At 46.6% G+C, this 20,248-nt stretch overlaps 5 protein-coding genes across 6 annotated transcripts; 3 read left to right on the top strand and 2 right to left on the bottom strand.

Annotated features, from left to right (window-relative positions):
• Window positions 1–158: 158 nt before the first annotated feature.
• LOC128275317 (protein maelstrom homolog) lies at window positions 159–2,462 on the top strand. 2 transcript variants are annotated; one of them, XM_053013782.1, is made up of 4 exons: window positions 159–325; window positions 441–633; window positions 725–1,062; window positions 1,147–2,462. In XM_053013782.1, the coding sequence occupies exons 1-4, from the start codon at window positions 200–202 to the stop codon at window positions 1,837–1,839; spliced, it is 1,350 nt and encodes a 449-aa protein (XP_052869742.1). In that variant the 5' UTR covers window positions 159–199; the 3' UTR covers window positions 1,840–2,462. The 2 variants fall into 2 exon arrangements, with proteins under 2 accessions (XP_052869742.1, XP_052869740.1); XM_053013780.1 differs by having other exon boundaries at window positions 725–2,462.
• LOC128275319 (1-acyl-sn-glycerol-3-phosphate acyltransferase alpha-like) lies at window positions 1,943–9,829 on the bottom strand. Its single transcript, XM_053013783.1, has 3 exons — window positions 9,051–9,829; window positions 3,884–4,017; window positions 1,943–3,803 (listed from the first exon to the last, which is right to left on the bottom strand). Exons 1-3 carry the CDS (start codon window positions 9,233–9,235, stop codon window positions 3,061–3,063), a joined length of 1,062 nt encoding a protein of 353 aa, XP_052869743.1. The 5' UTR covers window positions 9,236–9,829; the 3' UTR covers window positions 1,943–3,060.
• A 463-nt stretch (window positions 9,830–10,292) lies between these two features.
• LOC128272130 (NADH dehydrogenase [ubiquinone] 1 beta subcomplex subunit 8, mitochondrial) lies at window positions 10,293–11,429 on the top strand. Its single transcript, XM_053009878.1, has 3 exons — window positions 10,293–10,448; window positions 10,703–10,926; window positions 10,995–11,429. The coding sequence occupies exons 1-3, from the start codon at window positions 10,364–10,366 to the stop codon at window positions 11,208–11,210; spliced, it is 525 nt and encodes a 174-aa protein (XP_052865838.1). The 5' UTR covers window positions 10,293–10,363; the 3' UTR covers window positions 11,211–11,429.
• A 546-nt stretch (window positions 11,430–11,975) lies between these two features.
• Window positions 11,976–13,331, top strand: LOC128271562 (WD repeat-containing protein 5). Its single transcript, XM_053009141.1, has 3 exons — window positions 11,976–12,129; window positions 12,196–12,292; window positions 12,361–13,331. Exons 1-3 carry the CDS (start codon window positions 11,998–12,000, stop codon window positions 13,173–13,175), a joined length of 1,044 nt encoding a protein of 347 aa, XP_052865101.1. The 5' UTR covers window positions 11,976–11,997; the 3' UTR covers window positions 13,176–13,331.
• Window positions 13,332–18,313: 4,982 nt separating this feature from the next.
• LOC128273795 (protein FAM32A) lies at window positions 18,314–18,840 on the bottom strand. Its single transcript, XM_053011836.1, has one exon. The coding sequence runs from the start codon at window positions 18,754–18,756 to the stop codon at window positions 18,400–18,402; it is 357 nt and encodes a 118-aa protein (XP_052867796.1). The 5' UTR covers window positions 18,757–18,840; the 3' UTR covers window positions 18,314–18,399.
• Between the last annotated feature and the right edge of the window lie 1,408 nt (window positions 18,841–20,248).

Genomic DNA, 20,248 nt, shown 5'->3' with positions numbered 1-20,248 from the left:
TCATTTTGTGACCACTCAAATTATGCTGATTGTTTCTCGAATGTTCAATGCGTGCACTGTCCTACCCTCGCCGAACGGAAGCTGTCACTTTTTGACAGGTCAGTGAACTGGGTGGTCTTCAGTTCCCTTTTTGCAAACGCTAGACATTTCAGGAATTCAGGAATTCAGGTCAGGAGTAGTGTTAAAGTCGTTGTTCAAAATGCCGAAAAAACCACCGAAAAATGGGTTTTTCTACTTCATGATAGAATATAAGAAAAATGAAGATAGTCGTGGAAGAGGAATCAGCCTCACGCAAGCGTCCGAAAAGGCTGGAGTGAAGTGGCAGGTACGTATAAGTGGGACGCCGTTAGTTTTTTTTTCATTAAGTGCTTAGTTGGCGCCATTAGTGCCGTTAGTTGGTTGGCTTGCTTGGATCTTCATGCTTTTTTACCGCCTTCCAGAAAATGAATGCCGAGCAGCGTGCTCCGTACGAGGAAAAAGCAAAGAAAAATCGCGACAACCACGGGGAAAAGCTCACCGCACAAGGGATACCGTACTCCCAGGTTGAGGCACAGAAGCGTGAGCGAGAGACTAAAGTCCTTGGCCATCACCAGCGACTCAGGACAACACTGCAGCAGGCAACAAAAAGAAACGGTATGGCGGCGCCCGGCTGCGTCTTCTTTGTCTCACGGCATGGTGTACCATTAGCTATTGTTAATTAATAATCAAATTTGCTCGATTCTAGCTCTGGACAAGCAAATTTTCTATTTCATAGCGTTCGCATACTTTTGTGAGGACACAGAGGGAAACTTCATACCGGCCGAGATGGCCGTTGTCCGCTTTAACCTGGAACGAGGTGTCCATGACAAGCTGCACGTTAGGATTGATCCACAAAGGTTGCCGATCGGCATGGCGTACCTAGCGATGAAGCACGCCGAAGAGGACCATCAGCTACCCGTGCCACCGAATGCGAAGGGGGAGACGGATTTGAATATGATCACAAGTCTGCTCCTATCGTTCCTCGGCCAGGACGGTAGCGGCGAGCTGCCCATGCTGTTCACCGACCGCGACGATGTGGCCAAGGTGGAAAGTATGTTGGAGTGGCTTTTCCAAGGCACGGACGAGTGCAACTTGGCCGTATGCTCACTGGCGGAAATGTTCTTTCAGCTGAAGTGCAGCACCGAAAGCTTCGGGTTGGATGTGAAACTGTTTGGCTCGGTGCACCGTGCCCAGCAGCTCATTACGCGGGACATCTACGACTACACGGCAGGCATTGCCTGCGATGACCACGAGGCAATGGACAACGTGAAGAACTGTCCTCTGTCGCGGTGTGTTCGCTGGGCCTATGTGATCGCGGACAACTGCTGCCTCGATCTGGGCATCGATCTGCAGCCCGGCCGGCACGTGCCATCGAACGCAAACACTTCGTCGCAGTTCGCGAGCGGAACAAGTACGGGCGGGTATACGACGGGCTCGGCCGACGACGAAGATACGACTTCGTACGTGTCCGGTTCGTACGTTTCGCGTATGACGTACCCTTCGCTGGTGCAATCCGGTAGTCTCGCGTCTCGTGCCAGTTCGTCCAGGAACGCGTGGGAAGGTAGCAACGATAGCAAAGTTGGCTTGAAGGAAACTTTTAAGCAAGAACCGAATTGGCCTGAGTTACCAACGAGTCGGTTGACTCGGAAGAACGATCCGGAGCATGGAAACACTCACGAACCGGTTGCCGGTCGATCGCAGCCCGAAGACGATACTTGGTCGGTTGTTTCGAAAGGATCGTCGCGCGGTCGCGGCCGTGGCATTATGTTGCCAGATTTTCTCTCCCTGGGAGGCGCCGGACGTGGAAAAATTCCTAAATAATTTCAGTTTTCGATAAATAAATGCCAAGAAGCATACATTTTGATCTCCTTTATTGCACTGGAAACAGGGCGAGTGCTAGAACGCGAGTCGGAAAGAGGAGCAAACTTGCAAGTTTAACTATAGTTTATTAATTTCATTATTCTCATCTCATAATCCCAGGCTGTTTTATAGTTCATAGTTACACAATGTACATAATGTTGGAGAAAGGGAGTAAAACATTGGGATGCCGTGCGAAAAGAGTAACGTAGTAACACGAGTATATAAGAACAACATAACCTCGTTTTTACATTCAAATTTCTACGACTACGATGTCGGCGGCCAGGCCGGGTTTTAGGGGGTTGAAACAGCATATATGTACACATACGCAATCCCTGTGTTGACCAGATGCACCGCGTCCAGCTCAAACGTTTTTGTGGGAAAAGAACGATAGTACTGTGAACTACTGTTACACGTTGTTTACAAAACAGTGTCCAACCTGGCTTACACTGGTTTTGGCATCCACTGTACCACGCTTGAAATCAAATTCCACCGGTGTGTATTGAGATCAGTGCGGGTTTTAGTTCTCTTCAATGCCTTCACGTTTGTAGTCTCGTACGCTATGGACTCTAACTATAACCGCAGTTCGCTAGTTAAAAGAATACGATAAATAAACCAGTTACAAAAATAACTTTTGACTTGACCATTGGAACGTTGTTCTTTAATGCGCTGCATTTACAAAACGAAAAAAAAACATTTGGTCATTCTTTTGTTGAATCTTTGGGTTCGGTGCTTCCAACGGCTGCCTTTAATTTCAAACCAAACTTAGCTCCTAAAAGTTGGCTTCTGTTTAGATGACATTTGTTGCTTCTTCGCGCATTAAAATTTCGGGAATCGAGTACTTTTGGCTTCTTGATGCTACTACTTATCTACGCTGCCGTGCATTTTCACGGCTCTATTTAAATCTCTCTTGGAGAGCTAACCGAACTTCACTAAAAATAAGACTCTCGTGAGGGGCGAAGCTCCGGCAGGGGCCGTGTACCACTATCGCACAATCGACCGTGGTTCTACCATTGCAAATTCGGAACGCATAAATAAAAGAATGTTGGTAGGCAAATAGATAAAAATCGTTCTTCGCTGCAATACGCTGCTGGGGAACGTGCTTCGATGCCATCACACATGCTACACGCTAACCGCCCAACATCCGCCAACGGACAACGGAGCGGACGGGCAAGCGGTTGGCCACTAATCCCGCTGCACATCCTTCCGCCGGTAGGCCGTCGGTTCCTTGATGGGCGACGCATCGTTCGCACCACCAATCAGCGAACCAATCTTCCGCGCACCACCATCCAACAGATTGCAACCGCCACTCGATTGCAGTGGCATGTCCGCGGGTACGGCAACCGTCCGCTGCTTGGTGTGCCTTGCCGGCAGGGATCGTGTTGCCGCACTGCGGACCGGCGGGCTGCTCTTTGTCATGCCGTGGCCACTTAGGTTGAACCGATTTTCCACCTCCTTGGTGGACGCTTTGAATGTGTCGATCATTGCGTTGCGTGTCCGCTCGATGAGCGCCGGAATGTCCTCGGTCGTGAGACCCTTCGTTTCGATCGGCGGCAGTGCGGTCACGATCACGTGACCCGGGTTCATCACCTTGTTCCGGTCGTCCAGGAACGTGTGGTACGAGCTGTACACGACCGGCAGGATCGGCAGCTGCGACCGGACCGCCACGTGGAAGGCACCCTTCTTGAATGGATGAATTTCGTTCGTGGTGCGCCGGGTACCCTCCGGGAACACCCACAGTTTGGTGCGCGTTTCGATCAACATTTTGGTCGAATCGTTCATCGTCGACTGGGCCCGTTCCGTGTGCCGTCGGTCGATGAAGATCAACCCGGACAGCCAGGCCGCCAGCCCGAATGGCCAGGCGTAGAAGAGCTCGCGCTTGGCGATCACCGTACATTTGTCCATCACATGCCAGAAATCGAACATTCCTACGAAAACGAAAAAGTTTAAACCCGTGTTGATCGCTACATAAATAGCTAGGCTAGTTAGTGTCCGTCGAACGGCTTACCCAAAATATCGAGCGAACTTTGATGGTTAGCCACCATCACCATGGCCCGGTCCGCGCTTAAATGCTCGGCTCCGCGTACCTCCCATTTAATGCTGATGATCGACGATGCTACGCGGCAGCACCTACTGGCCAGCCTGAAACGAAACGGAGAGTTTTTAAGTGAAGGTGTGCCAAGAAAGTGTCTCGGTTAAAAGTCGAGAAATGAATGCCACTTTAGGCACTGTTTAGCCAAGCTGCGAGATCAAGCCCAAGGACTGCAAGATCGGTGGAAATTGGGGTCATTCTAATCTCTGAACTACTTGCTCTTCAAGCACGTTCTAGCGTGGCGGATGGCCGAGACGTCTGACCATGGTGGGGGTGACCATCGGCGGAGGGCAACAACATTTGCTTAGCCGGTCGCAGGGACCTCACGCCGAGCTCTTTTGACGAAGCCGAGTTTACAATCCAAACATTCAAGTCTACGCATGACTCTGTGAACATTCTCAGAATTATAAGGCAGAGGCCCCTTGTAGATGTCTTCAGCATTGCAGCAAGAACGCAGTGTGCTGTGCATCACATAAGGGTGGTGAGACACCGCATAATATCTCTCAAATTTTTAGCATTAGTAAATGTGCTTTAAAGAACTGGAGACACGTGATGGTCATCAATATCTCAACAAACTCGGTCATCGTAAAAACCGGCTTCTGGCCGCGGGCTACCCTTGACCTAGGTCCGGGGTGCGATCGTAAATGCGCACCGTGAGTTGGTGCAACACACGGACACACGTGCTGAAAGTGCATGGCAAGCCCCCAGGTGGTTCTCTATCGACGAGACGCACGGATAATCATTATCGGCTGTGATAGTTACTCAACTGAATTCTGATCAGCGCTTCAATTAACAATCGAATTTCACAAATTTCCGTATTTTTCGTCAACGCCTGTGAAACTCATCTCACAGTGTATCATTATGTTCTAACAAATGTTCTCCACAACTCAATGGGTATAAATGCTAATTGCAGTTATTATCATGGACAGTTTAACACTATATATACCAGCTGTATCAATTTATTTCTACCAAAACCAGTCAAATTAACTGGTGTATAAGAAAAAATGCTTATTGTGACATTCAGTTCGTACACTTTCGTCCCATTCGATCAGTGACATCGATGCCAAATTTATTTCTATTATCAAACGATACCACCATGTTCACATGGAGTTTCTTCTGTCCACAGCAGTGTTCAGTAAGATTATCTAACTATCAGCCTTCTGTTTACTCGAAATGCCATGTACACGCCGGCGACAGCAACACGAGACATGGTTCCGTTGCGTACCCCGTTGTGTTCTTCTCCACGAACACTGTTGATAACCAATTAATTGAGTTTCGGTAACTTATCGGTAATCGGGGTTCCTGTAATCGCCGTAACCGCTTATCAACCTTATCGATCGCGGTTAAAAAAAAAACGATGACAAATACGAATTGTGTTCAATTTTTGTTTCATTTTCGGTATACATTTGAACGCCGCAAAGGTGTAACGGGCAAAGTATTAAGCCGTTAAGAGTGGCGCGATTTTTACCGCGTTTGTGATTTGCTGGAGCAACAAACGAATAAAAAAACAAAAAGCTCAAATAATTACGAGAATGAAATTGTATCGCGAAACAACGTGGCACAAGCTAGAAGAAGACACGTCGCCGGGGGCCGAACTGTGGTCAGTGTCCGTCTTCGTTTGCCTCCTTATCAGCAATCGCCGATTCCTTCCATTCCGCATCGTTGGCCCTGCCCTGCGATGTTTCCGTAGCATCATCGTTACGCGTTTTCGTCACATTATCATACGGTTCAACATGATATAAATAAAATGTTGGTTCTCCTCTTTGTCATTGAGGGTAGAGATAAAAGTTAATAACTTCCCCCAAAGCCGTACTTTGATTACTAAATAGGCACGTTTTCGTGTGTTTTGATCTTTGTCCGTCGTCTGCAGCGTTTCCCACCAACAAAACGCATATCATCGGCGTCGCCATAAAAACCGTGGTCCAAATTCCTGGGGGGTTCAAACTTCAGTCGCATGCCTAATAATAAACCGTGGTCAGTCAGTTTGTCGGACGTTCCATCGATAATCGAACGAGCAGAGATCGCGTCGGTGTTGTTATCGGCGATCCGGTACGCGGTTTCTATGGGACATTCTATTTCCTGCCGAAACGACCCGCTGGTTTGCGTTTCGCCTGCGCCTCGTAACCTCCTTCGGGCCAGTCGATCCGATACCCGATAAGGGATTAAGGCTCACAAAAAGAGCATTAACGGATCAGTGGATCAAACTGCGGATGGTGGTGCATTGTTGCGAGGTGGGCCCCTGGCAAGTGCGTTAATGCATCACGTTAAGCCTCTGCACGTCGTGCCACGTTGTGATTGCGCCAAAGATTACACCGGTCCTTAAGATTACAAGAGTTTCCTGCGCGATTCAAGGTTAGCCATTTTGGCTTCCGTTTCCGACCGAGTTATGTCATAAGCCTCCACATGTCACGTGCTAATTGCCACTAACAAACGAAACAAATACCTCAGTTCCGTCAATTCGGGCACGAAGTGGCTTCCAAGAACATGTACGGATTTTTTGTTTTCTTTTAAATCACGTTTAATGATATCTCGTGCAGTCATTTCTCACTCTGGCGGTTCTACACGACAATCGGCAGCAGGAAGGCGGCCTACCTCTAATGGTATCAAAAAAAAACATCAGAACAAGGTCAGTTCGTTCTGTGTCGCGGTCAGCAGAGCACCCTTCGGCGGCAAAGGCACGTGACCGCAGGTTGAATGTGCTTCGGTTTTCGTCAAAGACGACGCGTCGTACTCGCGTGAGTTAAATGTGAAACCTTTTTTTTGCTTTTCCTGTAATGTGTTGACATTATCGTTAGCAGATAATCGCGACCACTTGCTTCACCTTGCACACTGCTGGCCCCGTGTTAACAGTGATTTTTCTTTTCGTCCAATTATGTACAAACAAGGTTGATACCCTACTATTTGCCTTGCATAAATTGTGGTTCTACCGCCACGTGGTTCCGGCGAGTTGTTGGCTGGCGCTCTTTATTCAAATTTCAAAGCAATTTCTCACTGCATTGTTTCTTGACCGAGAGCACTACTAATCTACTTATGTTTCCGTTTTTATTCTCTAACTTGAGCAGACCGACCGAGGCATGCGTTTATCAGTGTGATCGCGGGACGCAGCACTTGAGGCTAATTGAATCGAATTGAGTAAACACACCCACAGACCGTCGCGACCAACACAAACAGACGGGTAAGCCACACTACCAGCCCGTGAACCTACGGCGGATTGTGTCTTCGTTCCGTTTTTGTCGTCATCGTTACAGTTTACGGACCGTAGCTTTGGTGGGGATTTAAGACGAGGGACGGTCCGATGATCGTGCCTCCTTGAGCATGCCGACAGTTGCGTTGGTGGTTCTAATGAACAATAACAAGAAAGCAGAAGAAGGAAGAGAACCGAACCGCGAGATCGGGCTCGGTTGGTGGCGGCGGTGCATGGCGTGCCCAGCAATGATTCAATCGCTGATGCCATGCCGCTTGCAACGTGCCAGACAGATGGATAACGAGAGCTCGGGATGTTTTCAGAGATTTTCTGATGCACTTTGCAAAATTATGAGGCTTGGAATGAAATCAAACCACGCGTTCTTAACGGAAAGCCACGGACATAATTTTGTATATTCATTCATTATTTAAAGCTGATTCAGCTGTTCTCAATGTGTAGCCAAAGAGTGCAGCAGTGTGTGGACGCAGCAAAAGTTACGAAACAATAGTGCACCAATGTTCCACTTCAGTATGGCCGTTTCACTGTAAGCCTCCGGTACACTGTGAGCTGATAACAAACTAACGCTGCCAAAGTCTCACGTAGAGTGGACCATATCTTACACTTCGGGCGGCGGTATATAATACTCCACAATAACCTTTCCCGCCGCTTGGCCTGACGAGGGGGGCTCTTCTTCGTGCGTAATTTATCAATAAGCTGATTCATGCCCGTAACCCAAACGAGAGAGAGACAGAGAGTGGACACTATCAGAGGATGATAAGATGTGGGATGGCGACCAAACAAAAAAAAGGCCGGAGAAAAATCCCATTCGTCGATAGCATGCGGCAACGTGACAGCATGGGAACGTGCTATCGTGAACATGCTGAACTCAGAGAATCGCACCTAGCGGAGGCCCTTTAGTGCCACCGTGTAATGGCATTAGCGCGGAGCAGTTTTGTCCGAACGGACGGGAATTTATTTTTACAAACCGACGCCAACTCTGGCGGCAGTACGGCGAAGAACAAGCTGGATGAAGCATCATGTTTAGTTTCAATCAATCCCAGAATAACTCTACTGACCGGTGGAGAAGCATAGCTGGACGGTGTGCGCTTCACCAGACGTGCGTTACTAAGTTACTTGATATGGCGTAAAGAAAGCGTATGCATGTTGGCAGCAATTGTGTAAACAGAAGCAAACGCGCAATTGCTTACGTTGAAAATAAAGGGTTAAGGCGACTGGGTAATGGTCTTAAAATTATGGAACGCTTGTGCGAAATTCTAATGCACCGCTCCAGAAGTACCCAACACAACACACTATACATTATCAGAAAAGGATAAATTTTTCATTTCAGAAAATGTTTAAATCAAAAAAGCAACGAAAAGTGGTAAAAAAATTGAGAAGTTCCGCCAGTGTGCTGGAAATATCGATCGACAATTAAAGTAGGCCCTGTCAAGTAGGAATTATTTAACAGAGCTAGTGACACGAAGAGCAATTAAAATTCTATTGGTAGCTGCCACATGTTTGTAAGCTTAGCGACACTTCGAAACGTCTTGGAGGAGGAAAAGGACATTGGATGTGCGCGCGAAGAAGGAACAAAATCGATTATCACACCAAACAAGGCCGGATATAACTATTGGCTATGGAATTCAAGCGTCGCCAGTGCTTCACAGGCGGCTGGCTATCTCTCCAACGGGGCCGTCAATCGTGGCGACACAGCAGCGAGCTCAAATTATCGATTGACCGTGGTAACTGGTGGTGACTGGTCCATTTTCGGCGATACAAATGCACCCTCTTCGATTATCAAGACGTGCGTGTTCGGCCGACTATGCCAGGAAGGAAGTACCGTGAAGACGGTGCTTCGGTTGGAACCGGGAACCGAGCGTCCACTGCGGTGCTACTTACACAAGGTTCCGCACGTTGCACGGTCGAAACAAGAAGATAGGCGTAAGCACAACGGAGTTCAGTAGGACGACCGCGTAGTAGACGAAGAACTTGAAAAAGTAGCGAAATTTGGTCGATGTTTCGTAGAAGATTGGCAGCAGTATGACTGCACAGATGAGGAACAGCTCCAGATAGTTCGATATCATGTTGGCGGTGTGGCGGTCTCCTCAAAGTGGATGTTTCCAGCCGCTTCCGGGGGTAAATACGTCACGCACGCACGCTTCACTACACAACACGGTAATTGGTTTCACTCGGTTCAGGATGCAGGATATGCGGACCGGGGGTTCTACATGCCGTCGAGTTGCACTTTATTTTTCTTCACGTTCCTATCGATCGGTCGTTGCGCGCGGTAGGCGTTGCTTTCTTGTGACGGTTGCGTTATCCTTATTTTTCTCAAAACAGACCTTTGGTCACGAAAAATGGACGCTCATTGGTGAACCAGAGAACGCTCGGAGAGGGTGATGACGCATCCGGAAGTGCACCGAAAACACAAGCTAGAGACTGACTAGATTTCGCAATTTCTGGCACACGGATCACTTTTTTATTCACAACGTTTCCAGAGCAGAGCCGGACTGATGCAAATATACGCACCGCAACGCCCGCAAGCGACGATACGCTCTCACTGAGCCGCTGCACTATGGGGAAAAGACGGGCATAAATCAACTTACAAAACTGAGATTTACATATATATATTTTCCTAAAATAGATAACGTAGCCGATGACCAATCCGAGTTTTTAGCCTTCTGTATTGCGTAGATTCAGAGAATTCATCTGCCCAAGTCGAAAGAGTGATATCGAACAACGCGAGGACGAATCTTGAGTGCAAACCGTTTCTGTTTTTCTGTGTTCAACACGAAATCTGCACGAAATCGCTCGGCGAAGCGATAAAGCGGCCACTTTCAACCAGAACACAATTCAATTAAAATCTGAGCAGATAATAGATAATTTACCGCTCCTTCCTCCGACGAAAGCCAAAAATATTTTAACGAAAAACGTAAACTTTACCCTTTACCGTGAGTGAAAAGGATCAAATTGAATTCTGAGTTTACTGACCAACTGACTAACTAACTGACTTTCGAACCTGACTCTCTCTGTATTTCTCTCTCTGAGCGTATTTTCTCTCTGTATTTCTCTGTGCGACCACCCTGTGCTGCCATAGTTTTGCTGCATGGGCGCAGCAGGCTCGGTGAAGTTGCAACTGTCAAACCCTGCTGCGCGGCAGTGAAGTTTTTCCTTTGCTCGCGTAAAGATCCGAACGACAAGTGTTCTAAAAGATGGCAGCGCTCATCAAGGGCATCAAATTTGCAGCCCAAATATCGAATCGAAACCCGGCACTGCTGTACATGACCGTAAGAAATCGTAAGTATCCGTAAAGGTGCACCGCTGGGTGGTTCTATTCAGTGCGAGTCGCTAGCCGATCGTAGCCGACGAGCTGTTTCCGGACCCCTCCTCGGATTTTACGTAACTCTGTCCCGCATCGAACCGTGAGTTAGCTGTCAGCTGAGTCGCAAAAAGTTACATACTCGGATTTGTTTACGTTCGGATTGAGGGTGTTGTGCTGATAGTGCTTCCAAAGTGCACATGAAACAATTTCCTGTCCGTTCGTTTTACAGATGGCTGGAACAAAGATTTCAAACCTGGCAAGTTTCCTGAAACAGAAAAAGATCGCGAAGCTGCGGCGAAGAAATACGGACTAGCACCGGCGGAGTACCAACCGTACCCGGATGATGGACTTGGCTACGGCGACTACCCGAAGCTACCGGACGTGCCAGCGGAATCACGTGATCCCTACTACCCGTACGATTTTCCGGAGCTGAAGAGAAACCTTCACGAACCAGTGAGTTTGTTGAACAGCGTAATTTTGGGCCGCGGCGCACTAAGCCTAGGAATGTGCATCATTTTTAGCTCCACGCAGAAACCGATTTCTGGGCCGAGGATCGATATGGCTCGGCTGAACCGCTTCGCTACTCGATGAAAACGTACTGGCTCTCGTTCCTTGGTGTGATGACCGGATGTTTTGCGATATATTATTGGCTCGAGGATTATAAAATGTTCCGACCGGTTCTCGCGAAACAGTACCCGTACGAAGGAAAGCAGCACTACACATTTGAATCCAAGTAAAAGCTCGATTCGCTGAGAGGAATGAATAATAGATGCAACAGCTACGTTCGTGAAATCAACGTTTGAAACAAAATGCGGGATATCTAACATGTGCAATGTGAAAGAAATTAGATTAGCTGTTGTGCGTTGTTGTGTTCTCCTTCTGGTTGGCAAAAAATCGTAGATTGGAAGAATTGCTATGAGCGCTATGTAAATAAAACATAAATTACAAAGCTCAAAGGATTGGCATTGCTCTATCGATTAGGGGACAAGAATGCATTGATAATAATGCGTCATCCAACAAGAACGTAAACACTTCAGTTGCGTTGCCTTTGTTTGCTAATCGTGAAAATGCGTATTTTGTGCATATTTTTAGCTAATGATTTTGTTTAGCAAAAAACAAAATAAAACAAAATGAGGCCATCTCTAGCCGCAGCTCCTGTCATACATTATACATATTTTAGTACAGATTGTGACGGTTCGGTAAATGTACTAAAACAAATAAACCACGCTCGTTTGTGAGACACAAAAAGACGCGGATTGACACACAAAAAGACGCGGATTAGCAAAGCAGAGTTTTCGCGTAACAACATTAGTATACTATCGCTATCGAGTTTATGCAAAAGAAAGTGGAAAAATTTAGTTTATGATGCTTTCTGGTCGTTGAACAAAAGTATTGTGCCGCGCCTACAGTGTTTTTGTTCCCCTCTCGGATACTGATGTGCAAAGCGTAAACAATCCGGCGGGTTGAACAAGCACCCTTATCCCAGTACCGTGCCAGAAAATAGCGTTTACCCCAACGACGACGATGGTACCGCTCGGGGGCCCAGTTGGCCATGGTGGCCATCCGATTCACATGCCCACTCCGATACAGACCGGTCCGCCACCTTCGCAGAGCCAGCACGCCCCATCGAGCCAGAACCGGCAGTCATTGTCCGTGGTAAGATGCAGGTGAAGCGACATCTCCATTGAAGCGGTTTGTAACAGAATTCTTTTATTGTTTCAGAAACCAAATTATACCCTTAAATTTACACTCGCCGGCCACACGAAGGCAGTCTCGGCGGTAAAGTTTAGCCCCAACGGTGAATGGCTAGCAAGTTCATGTAAGTGGGGGGCCGAACTTACGGCTCGGATTGTGTTGCGTGATGGTTTAATTTCTTATTTTTTACAGCCGCCGATAAGTTGATCAAAATCTGGGGCGCATACGATGGGAAGTTTGAGAAAACCATTTCCGGGCACAAACTGGGGATCAGCGATGTGGCATGGTCGAGCGATAGCCGCCTATTGGTGACGGCTAGTGACGACAAAACGCTCAAGATCTGGGAGCTCAGCTCTGGCAAGTGTTTAAAGACGCTAAAAGGCCACACGAACTACGTGTTCTGCTGCAACTTTAACCCCCAGAGCAACCTGATCGTCTCGGGAAGCTTCGACGAATCGGTGCGAATCTGGGACGTTCGGACGGGCAAGTGCCTCAAAACGTTGCCGGCCCATTCCGATCCGGTGTCGGCGGTGCATTTTAATCGCGACGGGTCTCTAATCGTTTCGTCGAGCTACGATGGGCTGTGCCGCATCTGGGACACCGCCAGCGGCCAGTGTCTGAAGACTCTCATCGATGACGACAATCCTCCGGTGTCGTTCGTAAAGTTCTCACCGAACGGCAAATACATTCTGGCGGCAACGCTGGACAATACGCTCAAGCTGTGGGACTACTCGAAGGGCAAGTGTCTGAAGACGTACACCGGCCACCGGAACGAGAAGTACTGCATTTTCGCCAACTTTTCCGTTACCGGCGGCAAGTGGATCGTGTCGGGCAGCGAGGACAACATGGTGTACATCTGGAACCTGCAGAGCAAAGAGATTGTCCAGACACTGCAGGGCCACACCGACACCGTACTCTGTACTGCGTGCCATCCGACGGAGAATATTATTGCATCGGCAGCGCTGGAGAACGATAAAACGATAAAGCTTTGGAAGAGCGATACATAAACCCGAGCCGGAGATCGCCGGCTCGTGCAGCGAACGGGCAAAGTTGAGCTAGTATCGTTTGAGTACTATGCCAGAAGCTATCACAATTCAGATCCTACGACGGGCTCAACGCAGAATTCATCATCGTGTGTGAACGGAATTTAATAAACTTACTACTATGAACTTGGAGAGTTATCTAATTGTAATTAAATTAAGTGCGATTTGCCCACGGTCGACGAAAGGTTTATTATGGTTTGTATAGGGCATCTAAAACATGGAATTTAATTTGGTTATAAAAAGAAACGTGCTAAGTTTTTTTTCGATGATTGAACATTTATTTATGAAAAACAGTTTCGGTCGACGCGATTGACCGCAATTCGACGTTTCAAATGTCAAGCAATCGGTAGTTTAAAATCCAATCACTAAATGCCGCATCTTCATTAGTTCTAAAGTTTCATTTTGATTTGTTATTTGGTCCTCATTTTAATACTATACTCTATTGGCAATTGTTCGTTAGGTTGCACATAACAACGAAAAGTACTTCCAAATATCTAATTGTTCGGTATGATTTTCCAAATTACGTTGAACAAAAGGTTTACAAAATCAGCAGCTTCACAGCAGAGTTGCTGTAAGATCAATGGCGCATGGCGAGGCTTAGCGCTTTGGCTTTGCATAATGCATAGCAGATAACTCAATAATTAGCAGATAAGGTGCCAGTTAATGTTTCTTTTTTCCCTTCCAATTGGCTATCAGCAATAATGGTTTGAGAATCCAAATTACTCTTTTTTCCACCAGTAGGAAATCACCGTTATCTGCGCGAATAAATTATGCTACTATTCCGTGGCACCCGGTGTCGATGGTGGTTTTCCCGCTTTTGGGTGCAAAACAAATAGACTCCCAACAAAAATATGCGTGAAAGTCACGCCGTAACCTATTGTTTGCGACTTTGCCGCGACTTTCGACGAGAATCGCTCCCATTCGTGGTCTTTGACTCCACCAAGGGCGGAAGCTTCGAGCAGTTTGATTCGAATGCGATCATCTGCTTGTGCCAGTTATGTCGTTGATGTTACCGATCATCAATAAAGTCGCTTAACAATAAACACAATACGTTCAATACCTCCACGTTTTATGTCTTTCATTTTTGGCAAGCGTGCAGAAGACCCGGACCGGTCTTTATAGTACCGAAAAATACCTGGGACTCCATCGACAAATGGAGTTTCACTTTCATTCGCGTCGAACTCACGTGGAATTGGTGTTGTCCGCTCGGGTTTGTGTTTGGATGTGAGAGCTGCGCGAATGGACTTTTAAACCTATATTGACGACGATGGCGTGGATCTCAATTCGTGGCCAGGGTGTTCCCTTGTGGTCAAAGACAGATGGGCAATTACAGCTTCGATTTCGACTCGTAGCCCTGCGATCATTTATGGTACCAAAAATACATCGTAACCGTGATTTATCGGGCAGGCAAGAGTAGCCGAAAATCGTCATAAATGAATTGTACACCCGGTGGCACTTATGACCAGGCAAAAGGCCATCTCTTACGGGCCACCGATTGCTGGTTCCCCGGAACCAACCATTTTGGCGGTTCACTAATGGAGTTATTTATGACACTGGATTGTTGTTACTACGTTATATCCGAAATTCGGGCAGTCTCCTGTGGCCAGTGAGAGGAAGTTGTGTAATTTTTATTTTTCGTAGGATGACTTAAGTCCATGCGTTTATGGCAAGGAACGCCGGGCATTAATTATGTAAGATCGCGAAGGAAAGTGTTCGTACTGGTGACAAGTGATATGTGGCAGTAGAAGAACCCAACACAGGCCGATTTAAGAATCGGTTACAAGTAGCAGATTTTTTTAAATCAACAACAATTCATAGTTACTACAAATGAACTAATGGCTGATGAGGGCGCTTCGTGTTTCTTGCAAAATTATTGCATATTATGTAACCACTCTTAGTGCTGATTAAGTAATTTATTAGCGGGTGAGCCACTGCAACAAAAATGGTCAGTACTCTGGCAGGGAACTTAAGTAAAAAACAAGAACGTAACAAGCTTAATTACGACGGCGATGTCGCAGGTCTTTCTTATTCGTGGTCACAAAAAATAGGACATCCGTTTAATCGAGCACGTGCACTTTGGCTACGTTTTGTTCATCAACGCTTTTAATTGAATTTTTTGTGTCTAAAATAATGAAGTGTTTAAGCAACAGAGAATTAAGGTTATGATTATTTAAGGGAGGCGCTATTGGAGCTTAGGACATTGTGCAAGAAATTTTTCAACACGAAACCCGTTATGGGTAAACTGAATTAGAAAAGATTTTCTCCTCGTTCCGGTTCGATCGCCTTTCCTGTGGAGCTACCATGTCGCATGCCAACCATAAGTAAGATAACCGTGAATCAAGAGAAATTATTGTATGATTCAATTAACCACTTTTCTCTGCAACTCTAAGCCGTTGCTAAATACTCGTTTCTTTGCTGTCGTTTCAAAGAGTACAGGAAACATTCAATAATTAGGCAAAAAACAGGAAAAATCCATCGGTGCTAACCGTGGCCAACAACCTCACACGATGCGGTGGCCAGCAAACGGTCGGATGCCGTGCTAACGATCCGATGAAGGTCGATGGCCGTTCAGAAGACGATACTAATCTTGAACTCCACCCAGCAGCCTTATTTGATGCCAAATGGAACGGGTTTCCAGAGCTAGTGGCGATCATGGCCAGTGTCACGTGAAGAAAGGTCCCCACAGTGGCGTAGTTACCATCCACCCGTGGGGCCTACGATGCCCGGAAGCTGTGATCCAGCAATCGCCAGCCAATGGGAAAGTGTCGCCGGCGGCCGGTGCCACAGCTCACGATTCATTTGTTGCAAAATGAATGAAAGTAAAACCAGGCGGCTAGTCGCGCCCGAAGGGCATCGGTTGCCGGGAAGGGGATGACGGATGAAGTGGCTCTAATTTTAACTACTCATTTCCACCCGCCCCGGGTTTGTTTAAATGGCGCTGCCGGAAAGGTGGGGTCTGTGGGTCTCCATTGATGGTACTGCTGTGAAGAGCGAGAGAAAGAGAACAAGTTGGACATCCGACCGTCGCAGTGAGTTTTCTCTCTTGTGTTAATACGCTGTTTTATTTTTTAAATTATAGCCGTTAGATAATAGGGCACACGCCAAGGCAGCCGGATTCAATGGCAATACTTCCCTGCTGCTACTTGCGTATTTCCACAGTTCCACTGGAAAAACTGTCCCACTCGTCGGGCTTTTGGGACCTCCCTGGGGGATGTCACTTTCACTGTTGCTCCTCTTTGGACCTGCGACTCTCCGCAGCTGGTTCGCGATCATCATAACGATCTTGGGCTTTTACATTTGAAGAAACAAACAAATTATTAGCCGAAACCAAAATGTGCTTACTTTAAAAGAGGAAGTGACAATTAAACCGGCCAACGATCCGGGGAACATTTTGATTTGTTTTCAATGATTTATCGTCGACGGCCGCCAGTCATTTGGTGGTGAAAGAAACGGCGCTACGTAACCGTCGAACCATCATTCGATCGACGAACTACCGAACCGCGGATCATTAATGGAACTTCCGTGGGTTCGATTACGCCGTCGACCATATTTTGGGGCTGCCCTTTGTCTTCTTCTTTTCAATCATTTTCAATTATGTTGCCACTAGGGGTCTGTGTGGCCGGTTTTGCGGTAGGTAGCCGACTCCGGTTCCAAAAATGAACACATCTTCTCTCGGCCCACCATAATTGGTGTTGATTTTTCATCGTTTGTTCCGCCTTTGTGCCGCCATGGCGTTCCACGGTGTTTGGTCGGTCTTTCTTCTCGCGATTTCTCGCGGGAAAAGTAATGTGTGAAAGAGTAATAATTTAAGCGGCGAGATAACAGGCGATTCACTTATCGATGATTTTACGCCCAATATCCATCATGGTCAGCCATCGGGGCCAATTACTATTTCGGGCCACGTGCCACCTATTCTCCTTCCTCTTGTCTTAATTTAAATAAAATTATCTACATAATCTGGAGGAAAATGAATCCTTTTACGCCAATCGTGTGAAATATTCACTAACGACACCAACTTATATGACCCGTGTGAGACAACATTTTACCGGGTTTTCGTAAAGTTTCTCGCATCTAGCATGCAAACTTGTTAGTTACGGCCTAACCCGTGACCTAATAATCGTTATCACTGTGCTGAACTCCGTAAAACCGTTCGATCGATACTTCAATCGGTCCCGAGACCGAAGGCTTCGTTTTAATATTCAAACTAAATCTAAATTCATATGCTCCGCGCTCATCCGGATGGCGCTGATGCTTTTTTCGCCAGGCAAAAGGTAAGCAAAACTGGTACGGAGATGGCCTCATTCCTGTTATTGTGGCTTATCAAAGTTGCAGTGCCGAAAGAGAGACACGCTGGGAAAGGAGTAACAGCTTGACGTCACGAAAGTCCCGGGGAAGCGTGCGGAACCACTTTTACATGCTGTCTGCCCACCGGTAAACGAAGCCGAAAGTTAGCAAATTAAGAATGGCTGAGAAACTCGCAGAGATAAATCAATTATTCAAATTATAAACGTCCATCGGTACTAGTGGCTGCGCAAACCAGGCGGCTAGAGGAAAAGTGTCGGCAAGGCTCGTTTGGAAGCTGCACTTCTTTTTATCACCTGAACAGAAGAGTATTTTATTTATTGAGACATTTTGGTGTTAATAAAAACAGATGGAGATGTGTTTGGGGAAGATAGTATAATTAAATATAATATACAATCATAACATTATAGGAAAAGAGACAAAATTGTTCCAGGCACATTTCAACCAATTCCGTAACTACAACTTTTTGCAGATGGAACGAAGGACACCGAACAGTTCGCGAGGTTGTGGGATGAAATGTATTGATTATTTCACTGCTAGTAGCGAAAGTTTATTATTTTTTCGTTGGTATTACCTACCCTATCTGTCCATTCCTTTGAGCGACCGATTGTTTGGTATGCGCGGCTCTTGAAGGAAGAACAACGAAGGTCCACTTTCCAACGGAGCGCTAATTGGAACCATATCTACATATGGAACGAGGAACGTAGCGTTGTTTTGTGTCAAGTGATATTTTGAAATAAACCATGGTTGTGATATTCGCACATGGCTGAAACAGCTAAGCATAAAGTGGTACAACGGTCTCAGTGGGTCAATATTTATTTATTAGTATATAATAAGATTTTACAATTAATGAGCGGATGGAAAATAAACCGCCTTTGGCGACAATTTATTTGGTCCACGACACTTTCGGTATATCGAAATGCTCCGTGAGGCTGTCCAGGTGCTGGTTGAATTGCTCTACCCGCTGCTTGTGGGTCATTTGCGCCTTCTCCACAATCCGCTTGTGTTCTTTTTTCTCTTGCATTTTCTTGAAAGATTCCTCCGCCTTCGTTAGCACCCTTGCGTACGGTTGGTTCGATGTCTGGCGAGGCACTTCTTCCGATTTGCGGGCCTCCTGCACAACCTGCATGTTGATTTTGTCCTTGCTTTTCTTTTTACTTTTTTTACTGTGCTTCTTCTTAATGTCGGACTCGACGCGCAGTTTCAGTTTGCTCTTGTTCACGTGCTGATACTCGTCGGACATCGTGTGTTTTCTAAACTTGAAAAAACTTAGCGAAAAACTTAGCCACTGCTTTGTGTACAAAACAATCCGTGTTTGGTTCGCAGAACAATTCTCTGCAGCATCTGACAGCGACGCCACTGACAGCTGTCAGTGTGGTTAACCCTTGGGTGCCCATGCACTGCAAGGGTTCTATTTAAATTTATCGCTTCGACTACGTTTTCAACCATTGTTTTTCTGCTTTATGTAAAATTATTCCTCTATTAATTCTTGGTATACGTTTATAAAAAAATTGATATTAAAGAAAGTACGATCCGAGAAAATTTGAACTAGAGAAAGTTAAACTATTCAGTTGAAATAAAATGCTTGGACACATGTTTTGGTGTAATTTTGTACTTGAAGGTAAAACCGAGCCATAAAAAGAAGACTGCCAAAAATGATCAGTTGACCAGGAACACATGTTGAACTGGCTCTGCATCATCTGCATGAGCTCACTGGGTGGTTGCTTTAAGTAATCTCTGATGATGAGAGACGGTGCTCCGTTATGATCCGATGCCGGAATCTCGCTTATGCAACGCACAGCGTGGGTAACACCACACAGAAATATGCATAAAACAATTATTTCCGGGACACCACGGACCACGGGAACCTTCACGAGCGGTCGTTTGCAATGCCCGAAGCTTGTCGCTACTCTCACCGTATGCGAGCAAAAGTGAAACTAAAGGGAAAACGAGGCTAAGATAATGTTTCGCCTTGCGTTGTGCTCCACAAGGCCGGGAGTTGAATTATCAGCAGAACGTTTTGTGATGGCAAGCCATATCGATAGGCCGTCCATGAGTATGCTGAGTGCATAAAATCACATCAGCATTGGGAAAGTAATATTTCGATGGCTTCGAAGAACCAAAGATAAGCTAAATGAAATCCTAACATTCTCTACTGTTTGACTTAGTAAAAGATTTAACTCTACTACACATACAGAAAGATTTAACACATATACAATTGGCTCTCCTAATTGGCAAGGTAGCAGTTTATGCGTAGTCCAGTGGCCGAAGAGAGTTTGAAATAAATGTGTTTGACTGCAGCCGGCAGTGCTGTTGAAGTGCAAATATGAACATGATGATGATGCAGTGAACTCCCGTCCGTTGGGCGCTAGATTTTTTGCTGGACACGAATGATTCCAGCGAATCAGTGCGACTAAAGGCGACCTGGGTGCGCTGGAACTGCTTTAATTGCACGAAGAGCCACCGGGGACCATTTTCTCTCCACAGCACGGTAAGTGGCTACTCACTGGTCACTGGTCGCTTGAATGCCAACCGAACGCGTTGGCCAGTTTTCTAAGCAGGCACCCAGTCAGACCTGGGTCACTGCCATTACACCCGACCGCTGGTCGGACGCAACACGGCGGAAAAAACCTAGCGGTGAGCCATAGAGGCAAACATTCCACGTGCCCAAGGACATGCTGCCGAGCACGGATCCCCTTTCGGCTTCTTTTCGCCCGGCCAGCCAGCCTGGTCGC

Source organism: Anopheles cruzii, chromosome 3 (genome assembly GCF_943734635.1).
Source record: "Anopheles cruzii chromosome 3, idAnoCruzAS_RS32_06, whole genome shotgun sequence".
Taxonomy (NCBI): Eukaryota; Metazoa; Arthropoda; class Insecta; order Diptera; family Culicidae; genus Anopheles; species Anopheles cruzii.
Note: the sequence above shows the minus strand (reverse complement) of the source record. Positions and strands in the feature narration are given on the sequence as shown.